Here is a 19,240-nt window from a genome sequence, read left to right on the forward strand (position 1 = left end):
AAGACAAAACCAATCTCATCTAACCTTTCCTACTGACATAACCACCAAGACTGACCCTTGGATTCGGGGAAGCAATGGCTGTCTTTCTTTTAAGGCAAGAGGATAATTGTCTCCTAGCTCACCTTCACTGAGACTCTGAGTTCACTGAGAAGGCCATGGACAGCAAAAACAACCAAAAAGTAAAGATTTTTTTGGGGGGGAAGGGGTTTCACTTTGCTGCCCAGGCTCACCTCAAACTTCTGATCCTCCTGCCTCAGTCTCCTGAGTAGCTGAGCTAGTAGGTGTGTGCCACCACACCAAGCTAAAAGTCATTTTTATTTTGCCTGAAGACCAGAGGCTGGTCAAACTGAATTCCAAGAGTGTGGGCAATGTCATTTCTTATCTCCTACATCCAATCCAGAAGCACTGCTGTTAGAAATTCCATCCAAACAAGTATGGGAGCTGAGATGGATGAAATACTTTGTTTCTACAACACCTATTTGTACTTTAATCAAGTAAGACCAAAATGATACATTGAATAGGTTGTGGCAGAACTACCTTTATTTGAACAATTGTATATTCAGTTGGCCACATGTGGAGAAGCCTGCTCCCCAGCCACCTTGGAGTTAAAAGCATGGAGACACTCCATCAGAGTGTGGGGGTACTCTGATTTTCTCCCCAGGTGCGGAGAAGGTGTGTGGCTTTTGCCCATTCCAGAGGTCACTGGTGGCTCCTAGAGGAACGTGCATGCTAATGGTGGGGGGAGGGAGTCTTGGAGTTTCTGGGGCAAACAGAATGCAGCCTGTCTAGTATATACAAGGACATAGTATCAAAGATCTTTGCCATAGTGTTGCTTACATTAGCTAAGCATTAGCAACAAATTACATCTCATCAAATAAAGATCTACTTTAATAAACATAAACATCTCCATAAGTCAGGATTCTAGGTAGCTTTTAAAAGCAGACTACTACTCAACAATACAAAAGGATAGTCATCTTACTAAGTGGTAAAAGAATGTCATAGTTTACAAAGTATAATTCAAAACTAATCCTATGCACACAAGTATTTTCATATACGTGGATATATATTTTCATATATATATTTTTATATATGTATATATGACACCTCAAAGTAGATTCTACAGCAACCTTGTAGTAGTTAAAAATGGCAGAATTTTATACTTGATGTGTTTTCTAAAATATCTATGCTAGTCATAGTATTGTAATGAGACTTAAGAATAAAAGTTATTTTTTTCTTGATTCTAAAGCATTGCCTCTTTTATATTTTATTATTTCTGCAACAGGGACATATTTTAAGTCAATTGTTTTTCATTTGAGAGAGGGACTCACTATGTAGATCGGGCTGACCTTGAACTCATGATCCTCCTGAATGCTGGGGTTACAGGTGTGTGCCACCACACCAGCTACATATGTATAATTTTAATGTACTGTTTTTTTTTAACCCCACATGCTATTGTTACATCAATAATATCTAATCACTGAGACATGTGATATTCACGGTGAAATAAATGAGCAAAAGTAGAGTGGTCTTACTGCCTTGGGCTGTGTTAGAGCTGGTAGGCTTGATGACTCTGTTGGCATCCTCGTGAAGGGCTCCAAACCAGTCTTTCAGCCGGGAAGCAAGGCTCCTCAGCTCCTTGTCTGTACAGGCTGGGAGAAGCAAAGAGAACAAATGGTGAGTCCTGGGGTTTTCAGCCATCTGTATGTAAGGCTATTGGCAAAGCCACGTTCAAAGCAAAGCTCCCCAGCCAACCATGATAGAACAGCCACCCGCACTCTGCAAACACCTCAGAGGACACTGCTATCACAAGCAAGGAGCAGTGCAAAGAGAGCCTAGATTCCCTGGATAATCAGTACTATTCAGACTTGAACTTGGACTGCCTCTAATTAAAGCAAGCTCCAGAGGCCTCACATTTGTACAGCATTCTCCAAAAACAGACCCAGATCCCTTCTAACCATGTCAACTGTGCTCCTGCAGTTTTGCCAGAGAAAATGACATTTTCCACCACACTTAAGCCAGGAGATTAGTACCCAGGAAAAGCTAATGCCCTAAGAGGGAGGCTACCTAGTGTACAACAAGATCTCAGGAACTTCTAAATCTTCATTTTGTTTTAGCTCAAGGCCAGGATCTCTGGGTTTGGCCAATTTTGCCAGCCTTCCTCCATGCTCATTCTTACCTTCCATTAGTGGTGGATGGATGTCTTCCCCATGGAAGACTCCTTTCTGCTCTGGCCCCTCTGTTTTTAATCCTACTTATTTTTCTGGGGTATGGCAAAATAGCTGGGGTCAGACAGATATTCCTGAGGACAAGAAAATTCAGATGGCTAGGCAGGCAGGTGAGGAGGTGGGTGTGTAAGCTATTTGAAGGTCTAGGTAAGACTAGAGAAGAGAAATCCCAAAGGATAAGGAGAAAGGATTTGATCTCCTATTCTCTCTGATGTTCCTTCAAGACCTGCCATAATTCTGAGTGTGAGAATCAGGCAATGGGCTATCAGGACACAGAGAAGCCAGCCTTTGTGACCTTTAGCAACTGAGGAAGGAAAGTGGAAAGCCAAATGACCAAAACCCCAATAAATAAAAGGGTCAAGGAACTTTCCCAAATTATAATTCTAAAGGAGCAAAACACTGTTTCTATGCAGAGCCATGTGCTGAGGGGACATAGCTGAGAGCTCCGAACCTACCAGTGTCCCCAGGCTCTCCACTGGAAGCCCCAGAGGTAAGGGGGGAGGGGAAGCAGGCAGAGTGTCTACCATGCTCCCAGCCAGGGTTCAAACAGCCCAGGTCCTGACTGCACTGGGGTGATTAGCCTCTTATGTCTGCCTCATATAGGGGAGGCTGAATTCTCCCCAGCAGATAATACTACCATACAGATCTCCTTCTGCCTTATAGTCCATGGCTACTTTGCAGTCAAACCTATCTTTCCTCTGTCTGGAGCTTGGTGGAAGATCCAACTTCCCAGATTACAGGCAGGAACATTCTCTCTCCACTCTCCAAACTGGGGAGAGGTGACCAGTCACAGGCTGGATCACTTGTATCTACTGCCCTCATCCTAGCTAGGACTCAGATTTCAAACTCTGCCAGCACTGAGTGAATGAGTGTCCAGTGTTTATTGCATGTTGCTCCTGAACTCAAGACCCTGCCTTGCTTCTCATAGCCATGACCTGACTGTATTTGAAAACACCAGCCAGGAAATGGCATTGAGAAATATCTTGTCAGGCAACAGAGTGTAACACTATGGGGTCACATTGCCTTGGGTGAATCTCAGTTTCATGAGCACTGACTAGGTGGCCTCAGACCAGTTACTTAATCTCTTGGTACCTCAGCCTCTTCATCTGAAAACTCAGGATAATAGTATCATTAAGTGACCATGAATCAGACACCATGTGTCAAGTTCTCAACCAAATATATGGTCTCTAGTAATTACTCAGGATGTGCCAGCCTGTGATTGTCATTTTGTTTTAAATTGAAGACTTATAGATAACCTTATATCAAGCATCATTCAGAGAACTAATCAAATGTACCTAAAGAAAATTGTCTTTGACCACACAGGAGAGTGAGGAAAATAGACACTTGTGCTATCTAATTAAAATTAAATAAAATTTCAAATCTACTTCCTCAGTCCTAGGTCCCATTCCAAGTGCTCAGTAGTCATACTTGGCAGGACTTCCACATTAGTAAGCATGCATACAGAACATTTCAGAGCACTGCACTGGACAGTGCTGGGTTACTGTAGCTATTATTTAGGATTTCCAGCTTTCTGGAGGTTTATCAGGATATCCTGACATCCAAATTTGTGCCACTTCGTCCCATCAGCCTTTTAAGATGGGCTAAGAAGAAAGGTAGTGAGGACCCAGCATCTCATGCTAAACTATGCTCACAAATAGTAGTTGTTCCTGAAGGTGGAGATTTTTGCTTTTATCCAAGTACCAAGTCTGATCTCATGAGCAAGCTCACACTAACATGCTTATTGGCCCCAACTCAGAGTCTCTGGGAATCGAGCTTGCAGTTTTCTGACACTGCTCAGTCTTAAAAAGGAGAGGATGTGGACTCTATAGTAAATCTCAAATTTAAAATGGAAAATTAATAGTATCTATTTTTTCTCTACTTCTATGCACCCCCTCTATTTCAAATGTTCTCTGAACAGTGAAAATTGCCAAGTCAACTTGCAAAGAATTCATACACTGTAAGATAAATTAGTCAGTCATGTTCAACTAAACCCTGACAGATGTGCCAGTAATCTCTATCTTCACAAGCTGGCTGGATTTCCCACAGGCCTCCCAGAGTACCCAGGATGTGGATGGCTGATGGGATCAGGAGCTGCAATCTTGAAAGAGTCAATCTGTCACTCAGGGACAAGTCCACAAGCAGGGAGCCACTGGCATGGCTAGAGAGAGATCAGAAACAGAAATGGAGATACAGGTACTCAATTACTGGGCTCTGTTCACTCACAGTGACCTCAACAGAGTAGTCCTTGTGAGGGGAAAGTCAGGCATAGTCTGCCTGTAGTTTGGCATATTCCAGAAGAAGAAAGAATCAAAGGCCACATCCTGCAGAGAGCTATTTGCTCAGATTTGGCACTCTAGCCACAGCACACAGGCTGGCATGGGAGAAAAATCTTTACATCTTAAGGTGTTTATCAGGACCTCCAACAAAGGTACTTAGCTGGGATCCATGCTTTTAGAAGCAAGGGAACCAAAAAGTCCTTCCTAGGTAAAAGTTATCTTTGTGGAAGGAGACTGAAAACCATATCCATCTGCCATCCCTGCACTTGACCCTGTGAGATGGGTGAATCCTTGCTATTTCCACAGAGGGGTCCTGGTAACCTCTCCACCTTTCCTGGTGGGAGAAGCAGGTGCTCAGGCCACCAGCATTAGTCTTCAGAGAAAAGATGTCTTGGGGAGCATTTGGTTAAATCAGGAAGTCCAGGGGCCTGGTGTGTTTTGCTACTACATTACCTTCCTGAGTGCACAAATGCCAGCTGGCCTTGAATTCTTCCATGTTCCATTCTGTTCCCTCCTGGCTTCCACCCAGGTTTCAGCTTGCTGATAATTGCTCTCCTCCCAGAATTCCCTGATCAGCATCCTGCACCTCAATGATGCTTCCCCATGTGCCTTCCTGTTTCTACAGGTCACTACATAGCCTTCTTACATGACCACAATCTGCTCCAACAGGGCAGGAATGTTGGCAACATTTCTGGAACCCACTGCTACCCCCTCCCAATATGTGCTTCCTCTGGAAGTCAGAAAATGGTCCCTCCAGGTACTGTCCTTACAGCAAGTGCTTAGGAATTGTCCTAAGTCATTTCTCCATCTTCTTCACCTTCCCTATCAGGTGGTCACAAAACTTTGCTTCTCCACTGCCTTTATTCTACCCCGTGCTACCGTCATTGTCTCCTACTGAGACAGCTGGCATAGGCTCCTAATTGGCCTCCCACCTCGATCCCTACATTCCCCTCTCCATCCAGCATCCAAAGTGATCTTTCTACAACAGACATTTGATCAAGTCACTTTTCTGCTTGAGCCATTTCAGAGCTCAAGCAACAAAGCAAGCATATTCTGGGCACACATTGTGACCTAAACAGCTCCTTGCCATCTCCAATGCATTATGCATTCTCTCCCTTTTGGCTTTCATGCTGCAGTCTTCCTGCCCCCATCACCTCTTCCACTCTCCCCATTGTCTTGCCAGAGTCTTCCCTATTTCTGAGCTTTAAGCTTAAGCTCATTTCCTCTCAGTAGACTTCCTAATTTTCAAACTAGGGAGTTTTCCATTTGATGTGCTTCTAGTGCCTCGCTCCTCAAATGGCCTTCGCCCCACCTGTAATTGCTCATTCAGTGCCCACCTCCCCTCAGTCATGAACGTGCTCTGAGCCTGCTTTGGCAAGGAATGAAGCCTGGTACTGGCTTGAATGCTCTTGATATGAATCCACTCAGGGACTGTCATCTCTCTTGCTGCCTTTTGTAAACTGCAAATCTTCCGTCTACAAACTGGCATAATGAAGCTTAGCTCACAGCATCATTGAATGGAATAAGATGAAATAATATCAGAAAAGCAGAGCTCATGACTACTGGCACTTAGCAGTGATTCAATTTATATTTGCCTTACCATATTCCAACTGTCTGCATGATACATTAGGATTTTAAAATTGTGTTTGGCTTTATCTTTAAGCCAGAGGAGATGCTGGTGATAGGAAGAATCCTTATTTCATAGGTGGATCAGTAGAAGTCCAAGTTCAGACTGAAATTTCTGTCTGCCATATTCCAAGTGGATAAGTCTGAGATGGAAGAGGGCCTGACTTCCCCACACCTGCATTCTAGCACTTACCTTAATTTACATATGGTAGCTGTTCAAAATACGTTTATGGAAAGAAAGCATGAATGATTTGGGTTACAAATGCCCAAAGTCAAGCACTATGAACTGGTAGTTAGGATTTGAATTGAGGTTGTTACCTTGCTGAGCCATCCCTGTGTGCTCACTGGCTCCTTGGGTAGATGGGGCGAGTGGGTAGGTAGCACTAATGTATGCAATTAATATACTTGGTCCATGCTCTGGGTGGAAAGAAATCAAAATGTCAGGCCCTCACCTGTAAGGGAAGCTCTACCATTGATACAGGCAGCCAGCTGGCCCAGCAATACAGGACAGAGTAGGGAGCAGGTGAGGCTCCCAGCTTCACAGGCTTTGGTGTGAGAAGAATGGCCTTTCAGGAGGACTGCAGGACAGCCTGCTGCATGTCACATGCACAGCCACTGGGGCTTCATTAGGAAAAGGTACAGAGCCACTGCACATGACTCTGGGATGTGACAGAACATAGCTCCCTCCCCCAGGTAAGCACAGTGTACAGGCAAGCAAGGGCTCAGGTAATTTGGTGCTCTCCCAGTAGACTGCTCCTGTCTGTTTGGAAAATATGACCAACATGCAATGAGCAAGTGCAAAAAAAGGCACTTGCAGCCTCCATGGAAGGTATATAAGCCTAGGAAGCTAATGTGATAGCTCTTTCCACCTGATCACCTTCTACCCTCCACCCAAAGCATGGAGCTGGACAGGGCTGAAGCTAGACTGGAATGGAATGCAGATAGCAATCAAGCCAAGCCTGAAGTACAGCACAAGTGACCCAGATCACAGAAGGAGATGGGCGCACTGTGGCCAACAGTATAGAACAGAGAAGTTCTGTCCAGTACTGCAGCTTGAGGTGGGCTGGAGAAGAGAGAAAGTTGATTGATCAGTATGTGCTATGTGGTGTTAGGCTGCCTGAGCCTGAATGGGCAACACTAGCTGGGCTCGGGCTGCCCCTAGTTTCCTCTGTTTGGTCTTCCCTGTCCCCTCTGCCCTCCCAAACATACTACTAAGGTTTAGTGTAGAGTTGGTGAAGAAATTTCAAAATAGTCAATAGTTTTGAAAAAAGAGAAACAGGACATAAAAAATTTAAACTTCTTTAAAAAGTGCTCCCATAGGCAATAACCCATGTGCCAAGCTCATCTCTCTTTTGATGACTTTTTAGAATAAGTAACATTCTAAAAAGCCCTTTCAGAGTATTTGACTTAAAAGGGAAAAAATAAGGAAACAATCAGAGGTATAGAAAATAGAGTAGTTCCACTGTTACAAATGTGTTCTACATTTGACTTTGTATATGATCTGCTTGTTTATATATGTTTATCTTTGGCGCTATCTTCCCCATATGAGGGAAAACATGTTTGCAACAGTGCAACTACTCTTGGAACTCCATGCAAGTGGGAAAGCAAAAGAGAATGATAGAGCATCATTAATACAGCATACCATGAGATGTGAAGATAGAGGATATAGGCATGTGTACTGAAAGCTGTTGAAAAATGGGGTGGGAGATAAAGGGGTAAGGGAGAGCATTCAAAGGGATTGAACAGACCAAAGTAAAGCACACCCACAGAGGGCATAAATTGAGACACCCCTTTGAACATCAACTTAAATATTAATAACGAAAATCAGGACTGAAAAATAGTACAGTGTGTGCAGAGGAGATAGTAGTGGGAGGGGGAGGATGAAGGAAGGAGATTAAGGTGAGGGTATATGGTTGATGGACTTCAAATACCTATATGAAACAGAACTAAATAACATCTTGCACTTGCAAGTGCTTTGAGGGGAGGGGCCTGAAGGGAGGAGACAATGGGGGCAATGTAAACAATGTACCATATAAGTCTAATCAGAATTGTCACTACGAGTCCCCCCTGTATAATGAATACATCCTAATAAAAAATTTGCAATTAACAAAGTATAGGAAACAACAGGGAAGTGATATAAAGAATGGAGTGGGAACAGAATAGAAATTCTCCATTCAAAACTAGGGTTTTAAACCTATCAGAGGAAGAGATGATGGGCAAGTGTGACTGACTGTGTCCCTCTGCTAGCAATTGTAACTGAAGCCACATTGGAATCCCCATGTGGGGATGTTTGAAAATGGCAAGTGTGACATTACATAAGCATCTCAGGCTAGCTGTAAACCTTTGCCAGGGAACCAATTGCTGGTCTACTCTGGAATGCATGAAGTCTTTCATCTAAAGAGCCCAAGGTAAAAAAAAAAAAAAATACCCCAGCTGTCACACAGACTGACCTCCCTCTCCCACCCAGCCTCATGGATGCTTAGCTCAGGGCTCTGCAGAAGCTAATATGAAAACAATGAGAATTTAATTTAAACTTTAGTGCCTCGGAAGGTAATTAAAGAGTTGGGCCAGACTCAAGTTCTCTCTGGAAGCAGGCTGGAAGGCATCTCAGCAGTGGAGACCTGTGCTGGCCCTTTTGCACTAATCTCCTTCAGCTCTCCTAGGTGCTGTTGTGAATAATTACTTCATCAGAGCAGCTCTGGATCAATGCACTTAGAGTGTTTGCAATTAGCAGCTCCTGTAAAAGGTACAGCTGAGCTTTCTTTAAAGTGAGATTAGATGCTGGGATAACACTTCCCAGAGCCAGGTTTGAAGAAAGACAAGACTACTTTTCTGAACTGCCTTGCCTTGCCTTGCCCCGCTTCTTTCCTCCACTCTCACTTTCTCAAACTGCTGGTAGCTGCCTGATTCCAGAATGTCCCTCGTACACAGGGGCTGGGTCCCTCCTGCTGTGGAGTATCTGCCAGGGCACTCATCAGGCACCCCAGTGGTGGAGCAACATGCAGGAAAGATGAGAGGGGTGCTGTATGCCATGAGAGCTTGAAAGAACAGCATGTCTACCATCCCCTTAGGGACATGAGCGCTTATACCCTGGGACACAAGTAAGTGAAGGCTGATGCTGCTTAGGGCAGTTTTGAAGCAATAACCACAGCCATTCCTCTTGCAAAGGACCCTGGGAGGCAAAAGTGAGCAGTTCTGGAATCAGCTGAGAACAGATCCCAGCTCTGCCAACCCAAATGAAATGGTGGGCAAGTTGCTTTCAATTTTCCATTTCCTCATCTGCAGAATGAAAGTGAAAACAGAGCTAGCTAAAATGATTATGGGGAGGAATAAACAAGAACATACTTGAGCACTCAGCACCAGGCCTGTGACACAGTCTGCACACCAGTAGCTGTTGGCCATGATGATTATGTTTGTGGGCATAGGGAGGCGCATTGACTGACAAAACAAAAAAATTTGGAAATCAACTCCAAATTTTATACAGAAAATGACCTCATGGAGCCATCCATCAAGATAGGATTCTCCTCTGTTGTGTTTCAGAGAAGTTCCACCCTCTCTCCCAGGTCCCAAGGATGGCGAACAGCAAAGTGAGAGTCGCACTCAGGTCTCTCACATTTATCTGCTCACATGCCCAGGTTCCCCAGGGTGCCTGCATCTGCCCTTCACACAGTCCCCTCTTGCACACTGAGGGCTTCAGCACAAGGTTTGACCTTGCACTTGAGTGCAGGGGTTGGGAATATACTTCCTTCAGGCTTTTGCTCTCAGTGCATGAGCTGCTGCTGTTGTTCAGGTAAGCAAGGGCTCTTCTCCAGGCCTTTACTGTCCCATCTGTACATGGGGAGGGCATCAGTGCAGTTATCAATCTCACAGGCCTTAGTGAGGACTTTCATGAGCATGGAGCACTCAAAAAAAAATCAACAGGTGGCCACTGTCATCCGTGCTGCCGAACTTCCAGTACCACTCAACTTTGAGAGTCTCATGTTACGCTCCAAGCCCTAAGCAATTGCAGTGATAGAAAACACTGTCAGGACTAAAAGAAGGGAACTGTAAAACACACACAACTGAATCCCACTTCTAACTGGAGACCATCTGACAGAGAGGTGAGCTAGGTGACACCTGCTCAAATCAAATGGTGTTATGCCCTATTCCAGTTTTCACCTGTCAGTGCCTAAAATATCATATATATGTGATATAGATCATATATGATATTTACCATAAATATAACATTATATAAACACATATGTTGCATAATATACTACATATAACATTTTACATAGCATGTATGTACATATAGAATATATTTATATATATAACAAGCATGTGTTGTATGTGTGTGTGTGTGTTCTCTTTAGAGAAGGCACTGTTTTATGTAAAAACAGGCCTGAGCAAAGGAATTAGTGCCCCATTATCTGGGAACTTGCTAATAGAATCCTTTCTAAAAAGCAGTCTTTGGGAGAGCTTAAAATACTGACATTAAACTTGCGGAAGATGAGCGAAACTAATTATTAATGGTACAACCTGCTAGCAAAGATTGATACGTCTCCCTACTAAAGCCATTAAGACTATTCTTGTTAACCTGATTTGAGGAGACTTTAATGTTTCCCTTGATTCTAATGATAATCCTTCATCTGGAAAAAAGAAATACATTTAGAACTTGCATGGCATTTGTAAATGCATTTGTGGAGTAACACTTATTATTTCCCCTGAATAATCTGGAGCAGGAAGGTGAGCCAGATGAAATAAGGTTTTAAAGCTTCTGATAAAATCCACAGCCTTTTCCACACTCCAGGGCAAAAAAAAAATTATTGAATATGCAAAATACTGGTTAGAAATGCCAACTCTGGCTTTAATTTTATTTCCTAGCCAGTGGGTCAGCATTTGCCTGTATAGGAGACCTGGCATGGATTAGCAGTAACTGTAGAAAACATATGGATAACCGGCAGTTTTACTGAAGGATTTCCTGGCCAACCATGAAACCCTAATAAAGACTAAACTGGAGCAATGACAACTACCATTCTCACTTAAAGTCAGCAATGGCAGGCACTCTAAGACAAGATGTGAATGGGCCCAGCCTGGACTACTGAGAGAACTAGGGTGGACAGAGGCTGGAGAGCAATAGTTGATCCCTTCCCAGGTCACAGCAGAGTAGAAAGGGAGATAAAGGATCTGAAAATCATCTTGCTTTTTGTAAGTGTCGGGGCTCACGTGGCTTACTGCAGACAGGGAAGGCTTCCAGGAGGTAGCAAAACTTGAGCTGAGGCTAAATGCAGGGAGCACTTAGAACAGGAGATGACATTCTAGGCAGGTCTTAAACAGTGAGGGAGCCATTTTGAATGAAGTGATTAATTACTAAAGCTGCTTTAGTTTAAGATTAGCTCTACTCAAATGCACCAACTTTGGCATGATTCCATCCATTTCTAAATCATAAATGTACATAGAAAATAAACACGTTCATCTTCTTGAACACGTTCTGCCACATCACATGAGATATGTACACATACATTTCAGAGGATGAGTTCTGATACAGCACTGACCGTTCTCAGATTGAAGCTAAGCCTAAATCTGTAAGTCATTTTACTGACAGAAAATATGTTTTTAGGGTACATATAAGAATTTCCCTTCCTAATGCCCAGTTTAACATGCTCAAATTGAACACCCAGACCCAGATATTATCAAATCTAGTTACAATTTCTGTGTTTGCCAAGGCCTAACGCAGCAATACCTGCATGTATGGTTTTTACCCTTAAATAGGAGATAAACCTACATTATTATGGGGCAGAAAGCAATAAGGAATTGGTGGAAGACCACAAATAACAAACTTAGTATCTGAGATCGATCTTGACAGCACTAGGAAGCTTATGCGCTGTGTGGAAGCTGTGAATGGTTCTGTTGCTTGGGGGTGGGAAAAGGACACTGGTCACCTACATACACAGCTTAGGTTGAGGTTCAGGAGTAGCTTGGACCACGAGCAACTCTTCCTTCCCCGAGTTCCACTCCCTTGCCCTGGTTAAAGTGGACGGTGACATGATTGTTCAGGCTGGTTGGAAGTGTGGCAGCTCTATACCCTTCATGACAAAGGCCCAGTAATAGCATCTCCTGGGGATGGATCTAAAGTCTAAGGCAAGAGGCTGGAGGCTGGAGCTAGGATTGAGGATAGAGAAGTGTCCTGGAGATGCCTGGGCCAGATGCTGCTTAGTGTGTCTGGTGGGCAAGCTGGTGAAAGGTCATAGTAAACAGAGTAAGAAATCACTGCCTGAGATCAAGTGGAAATGCTGCCAGCTTGAGTGTTTGTTGTACTTGTCCTCTCATTCCTCAGGTCCTACACATCACTCAGTTTGTTGCCTCTCCTCCTCAGGGCATGAATGGGGGCAACAACTTGGTGTGAGGAGCAGCTCATATTTAAGCCTCAAGGGACCCCTGTCTGAACTTACAGAGGACCTTGTAACTGACACAGACATGAAATATTAGACACTATTATTTCTATTTCTAGTAAAACTGCTACATGTGATCAAAATTGCCTGTCTAGAGATCCAGTATTTAATAAGGTAGCAACACTTCTTGCAACTTCTCTCTTTCTCACTTGAATAGATAAGATAATAAACAGAAAAACTCATATACTTCACCTTCACTAAAACTAGAAGAGAAACTCCCCAGGCTTGAAAGGTATAGCAGAAGTCACCCAGATGGAAATTAAAAGTAAAAGGTCCAGATGGGCCAATAAAAAAAGCAAACAAATGAAAAGTAGCGCACACATTTCCTGGAGGCAAAGGGCTCCTCCCAAAAGTTTCTGCTCAGCAAGAACCAAGGGATAGGGAGGAAAGGACAGGATATAAATTAAAAAGAAGCTGCACAAGAAGAAAAGCCTAGGGAAAAGAAGAGCAAATTAGGGGCAGCAGATCTCAGAAATCCTGCAAAACTGTTCTTTGTGTAGGCTAGACAGAGGTTCACTGCAACGTGCAACTTGGGGGGTAGGAAGAGAAGTGGCGATGGGGTGAGCACGGCCGAAGAGAGAAGCTCTCTTGGGGACTCATCTGTTTCATGGAAACAAAAATATGACCACACAGAAGGGCCATTTTAGTGGGAAGCCATCTGTCACTGGTAAGACACTGAAGCTGGGTGGTTCCTCATTGCCTGACCACAGGACTCCCTTCTAGATAGGTAGACCAGTAAATCTAGCATTTCCCATTAACAGTTGCCTTTTTTTTTTTAAGGAGCTAGCATGTTGACCTAAGAAATAAAGAGAAAAAATGTGGAAATAAGCAAAAAAACTTACTGAGAAGCAAAACAGAAAAGCATGAAAATGTGGATCATGTAGTCAAATGATCACCTTTACACAGAAAGGTAATGGAGCACTGTACAGAAACTCTGATAAAAGATGGAGAGACAGTGGAGGAGATGAAGTGAAAAGGAGAAGCAGCACAGGGTGAAGAGTCACTTGCAGACATGGTGAGGAGAAAGGATGCCAGCATGAGACCAGAGAACAGGAAAAAGAAGCAAAGAGATCACAACAGGTAAGCAAGTGACAGCTCTGGAAAAGAAGCAAAGGAGGTATCACATGTGGATCACTGGTACCTGTGAAGACAGATGAAAACAACAGGACAGTGGACAGGGTACATTTAAAATACAATTCCTGCTGAGAGAGAGAGAACACTCAACTTAATAAAATGAAAGATGACAGATACTGATGAAATTCAGAGAATCATCAGAGAATATTCTAGAAAACTATATTCTAATAAATGGGAAGATCCTGAAGAAATAGACCCACTAAAATCAAACCTAGAGGATGTAAACAAGTTAAACCAATCTATAATGAGCAATGCAGGATGAGGCAAAATAACAAGGAGTCTCAAGACCAAAAGAATTCACTGCTGAATTCTACCAAACCATTAAAGAACGAACACCAGTGCTCCTCAAACCATCCCCTAAAACAGAAAGGGAAGGAATGCTATCAAACTCATTCTTTGAAGCCACTTGTTACCCTGATACTGAAACTGAGCAAGGACACAAGAAAAAAGAAAGAAAATTATAGACTAATTTTCTTGATGAACATAGATGCAAAAGTTCTCAATAAAATACTTGCAAACTGAATGCAGAAACATATTAAAAAGATCATACACCATCAAATAAATATTAAAGTCCTCAAACCATTCCTGAAATAAAGAGTTGAATCTACATATTGAAAAGCTAAATGTGAGCAGGAAAAGAGACTTAGAATGGTCAATACTAAAATCCATCCTAATGAAATTACTGGATTTTCAAAAGAAAGATTTATCAATATATCAGAAGCTATATCCCAGTAACTGGTGAAAGACAAAAGAAACAAGTCTGCCATCCGATTTCAGGACAGCAATACTCAAAGCCAGAAGGCAATGGAGTGATATCTACAAGCTAAATCAGAATACATTGCATCTGTTCAGGTAGATGACATAACGATGTGTAGTGAAAGCTGTCAGATGTAAGGGAGAGTAACAGAAGGAGTTAACACAACTGAAGTACAGTATACTCACAGCTGAGATACATCGAGAAACATCTTTGAATACTGACTTTGGAATTAAAAATGGGCAGGACGATAAAATAGGTCCTGTGAGGGGTCCATACTTGTGGGAGGGGGTGAGGGTGAATTGAGTGGATATCGGAGGGTGAATATGGTCAATGTACTTTATATACATCTATGAACTAGAACAATGAAAAATGAAACCTTTTGTAATTGTTTTAAGTAGTGGAGAGTGGGATAAGAGAGAGCGAGAGATGGTGGGGGTGAACCTAACCAGTGTACAATGTAAGTATATTCAGAAATGGTCATAATGACTCCCTCCTGTTCAACTAATGCATACTAATAAAAATGCTTTGAGAAAAAAAGAATGTTGAACCAATGACATTATAACCACCTCAACTCTCCTCCAAGAATAAGTAATATAGAAAACCCATTTTGAACATACTGTAAGTGACTTGGGGAACTGTTGTTCCCATGAGATGTTTCAAAGTGCTATTAGATGACTCACTTACAAAAGAGCAAAGGTGAAGGCTGGGTGGCAAGAATACAAATGTTATTTATGTCTTCTCAAAATGAAGAAATGATATAACTAGCAGCAACTAAGGTAAGGAAAGAAGTAGCCAAGCTTTTAGACTGCCTCATTTATAATAGCTGGGGCTCAGATAAAAGCAATAAAAACAACCAATCAAGTTCTAAAAGATTATATTTTGTAGAACAAAGGCAAATTCTAATAGAATAAATATATTAACCATTAGCAAGGGGTGGAGTAAATAGAGGGGAAGTTATAAAAGAAAGGGAAGGGAAAGAAGGGGAAAAGAATTATGTTAACTTTATGACTATTTAAAGTGAAAAAAATCCTAAATATCAGAATAAATACACACACACACACACACACACACATACACACACATGTTTTCCCAACACACAAAGAGGGCTCATAGTAGGGAAAATATATAAAGAAAAACAACAGAGCTGATATGACAAAACTTAATTTTTTATATCAATAAATGTATGTGAGTTAAAATTCACCACTCAGAAGAATAAGATTGTATTTTCAGACCAGGTCACAAAGAAAAGCCTAACTGCTCATTAATTACAGAAGATAAAACAATGGCAAAGGTGTTCAGAAAGGTTGCTACATGTTTTGATTCTAAAGTACTTTAGGATATATGCATGTTTGTAGCTATGTGTACAAGGCTGTTATTCACTGGAGCATTATTTGAAATAGCAAAAGGCTGGAAACAGTTCAAATATGCCTGGTTGAATCAGTTACAATACATCCACTTAATGGAAGACCATATAGCTACTTATGACACACACAAGGATCTTCAAGGTTCAAGTTAAATATCAAAGTATAGAATGTATCCTATGCTACGATCTGTGTTGAGGGTATGCTAAGAGTCTACATTTGTTTGCTTCTATATGCATCAAAAGCTCTTCAAAGATATATAAAACTAATAACAATGGTTTCTGCTGGAGGAGAGGTAGGAGTTGGACTGTGAAGAGACAGGAACAGGAAGGAAAATTTCTGTGTTCCTTTTAATGATTTGTAGCTGTGATGTGAATCTGTACATCTTCAAAAACTTAAGATCTGTTTTCTTGTCTGTCTTCTGCACTAGCCCACACTCCATAAACAGAAGGGCTATGTGTCCTGCTGGCTCAGTTGTCTCCTTGACACTGAGCTCAAGACCTTATACAACACAGGTGGCTGGTGGAGTTTGCTGAACAAAGGAGTAAATGAATGAGCAAATGCAGTGCAAGACTGAGGTGGAAGAAAGATTCTTAGCTGTAACTCAAGACAGTTCACAACAGTCCATCAGTTCTCATGCTACATGCTAACATTTTTCTTCTGAGCCCAAAGGGAAAAATAATCCTTAAATGCAGAATTTTTTTAATCAGCACAATCTGTGTGCTGTTCTCCCTTCTGCCCTGGGACCTGGGGCAGGTCTAAATTCAATTCCAGCACTCCCTGAGCCATACACTCTGGGGGATATAGGATGATTAAGACAAAACCCTTGCCTGGTGTTCCTTCTCCCCTCTCCTGATCTGTAAAAGAAGAATGCTTTCCTTCCACTGAGATGGTGGAATTTTAATGAGGCAGACCTGAGCTATTTCTCTCCCAGGATGCTCCTTCCAAAAGCCAAGGCTCATTTGCAATTGTATTCATCAGGGGAGTCCTTCTCTTACATTCACCCCAGAAAGTACTCTGGGGTGCCCCATCTTTCTAGGTTATATCACCACCTGCTTGCCCTTTTGGGTTCTAAGATGAGGGCAGCAAGGATGCTGTACTTACCCCAGTTCCCAGAAGAGTACCTCATCAAAGCAGCCATTAATAGGTTTGCAGAAGCCAAAGAATGTAAACACTTTGAGTCAACTGGAAACACCATTTACCATAAATGCACCAGGAATACACATGGTGAATTGGCCAAACCAGAAAGTGACCAGTGTGAAACTATGAGGATCAAGTGGAAATCTGTAGCCAACAGGACCAAGAGTCAAGTGGAGAATGGATTTGGGAGGACAGGTGGGACAGAGGGAAACACGTGTGTCCCACACTATATGCAGATACATGTGTCTCAACCAAGTCTCAGAATGCCCTGGGAGGGTGACATTACTCTCTCCACTGCACATTTGAGAACAGCAAAACCAAGACTGTGCTCATTTCAGCTCTCATCCACTCTCTGGCACACAAAGGCCAAAGCCACCATTTCAACCCAGGACCGAAGGATTCAAATCTATGTTCTTTCCTCCACCACATAGACTGCTTTGGCCTTAGGAAAGGGATTACTAAGGTGCCTGGAGACTCTGGCTGAGTTCAGGGTTTCCATGCTGACATCAGGTCTATGGATTCACAGATTGGTGCTAACCCCCAAGGCTCCATTTCAGGTCTCAGCCCAGCCTGGCAGCAGCTTGGGTGTGGAGAGGATAAAATCTTCTTCTCATGTTTCTTTGCATATCATGATTGCGTGTTGCTAGAATTTCTTCATACACCTGGCTTGATTCAGCACTGGCTTCTCATTTCTGTCTGGATAGTTACCACTACATAATTTAGTTTGTCTGTGTCTCTGCAAGCTTATTTGGAAACCATGAAATGCTGCTTACAGAAAATTAAGCTTCATTTTCCTTAAGCACCCAGCCAATAGTGCAGGCAGGCGATGGTGATTTGGAGGTAACTGGCTTATGCATATGTAAACATGATGCATTTAGCAAATTATGTAGACTTCACACTTCAGAGCACTGAAGAAAACAAAGGTACCGTCCAAGGAAACTTTAGCGCAATAGAGTCATTGTGAAAGGAATACAGAATTATTTGTTTGTAAGAATAGTTGAGCTCAGAAATGAATGGAAAATAACAGTTGCTAATGCAAAGCAAGGGGATAAACAAGAATTTGAGCAGGTCTAATTTTAAGTGGAATCCTGGCATCTGTAAAGACCTCCAGGAATTATAGCCCATAACGTGTCTTGAGATTGAATTCACGGTGGGATGAGGCTGTATATTTCAGACTCAATTCCACAGTGACTCCTCACACTTCTCACAATTTCCCAGTACATGTTTTTCTCCATAAGCCTGTAGAGAGAATTCTAGGCTTACCCTGAGCTCAAAAACCATGGCAATAGTTAAAGCATCCATGCTATCTATTACACATTGTTTCCTTTCTATACCAGGACCTGTTGCTGCAGTCCCTCCTTGCATCTTATCAGCAATAAATTACATTGAAAATGTAATTAAAAGTATTACAAGCCGCACTGTAGACTTTAAAGTTCCTAGGCAGCTCAGGTTAGAGATGTGAGCTTGAATGATTTCCAATTTGCAGGCTATAGAGAGGTGCTTCCTTTTCCTGCAGCACTGCATCCAAGGGGCCAGCTGACTTGCAGTGCTCACAGTGACAGCTGCCAACTGAAGATGCCTAGGTGGCACGAGTGCAGCTCAGCCTGTCATATTCACCAGCACTGTGCCCCAATAGCTGCCAAGTGTGAAACACCCACTACTGCCCAGAACCGTACTAGTCATTTGCTTTCATTCTCCCTACTCAATCCTAGCCATAGCCCTCTTGAGTGCTTTTGCTTCTATCTTATTGATGTGAACACTAGGTTAAGGGAGATTAAGTGACTTTTTTTGTCAATTGCCACTGACTGAGGGATCATGATATGATTGGTACTAGACACACCAACACGATCTTATTGAATTATTCCATAGCTCTCCATGTGGTAGGGACTTTAATTAGTAGGCTGTGAACCAGAAGAAGTTATATAACATTTGTAAGTCAAGTTGTGGATAATGGGCAGTGCTAGGCATCACATTTAAGACTTGGCCATGGTTGTGTCTGTCCTGAACTCTCACCATTTGAGAAGGGGCCCCACTGCTAGGAACTGAGGGACAGCTGGAGAAGAAGCACTTTGGGCATGCAGGAGCCATGATGGTCTCTAGTGCTTAGTAGTTCCTTTCCTTTCCCTTCCATCCTCCCAGGCATGCAAAACACACCAGCACCTATACATACAATGCAATTCAAAGACTCATAAATCCTCACAATAATTCAATAACTATCATTCCAGTTTTATAGCTTTGGAGACTGAGGCTAAAATTAAATTATGGTTCATGAATATGTTGGGAAACTAGA

At 42.5% G+C, this 19,240-nt stretch overlaps 1 protein-coding gene across 1 annotated transcript in view; it reads right to left on the reverse strand.

The window, feature by feature from the left end:
* The window catches only part of Spock1 (SPARC (osteonectin), cwcv and kazal like domains proteoglycan 1), a 490,594-nt gene that overhangs the window by 15,311 nt on the left and 456,043 nt on the right, over nucleotides 1-19,240 (reverse strand). The window contains exon 7 of the mRNA XM_074058856.1: nucleotides 1,533-1,649. Within this exon, the coding sequence (XP_073914957.1) occupies nucleotides 1,533-1,649 (117 nt within the window). The remainder of the gene's footprint in view (nucleotides 1-1,532; nucleotides 1,650-19,240) is intronic.

Source organism: Castor canadensis, chromosome 16 (genome assembly GCF_047511655.1).
Source record: "Castor canadensis chromosome 16, mCasCan1.hap1v2, whole genome shotgun sequence".
Taxonomy (NCBI): domain Eukaryota; kingdom Metazoa; phylum Chordata; class Mammalia; order Rodentia; family Castoridae; genus Castor; species Castor canadensis.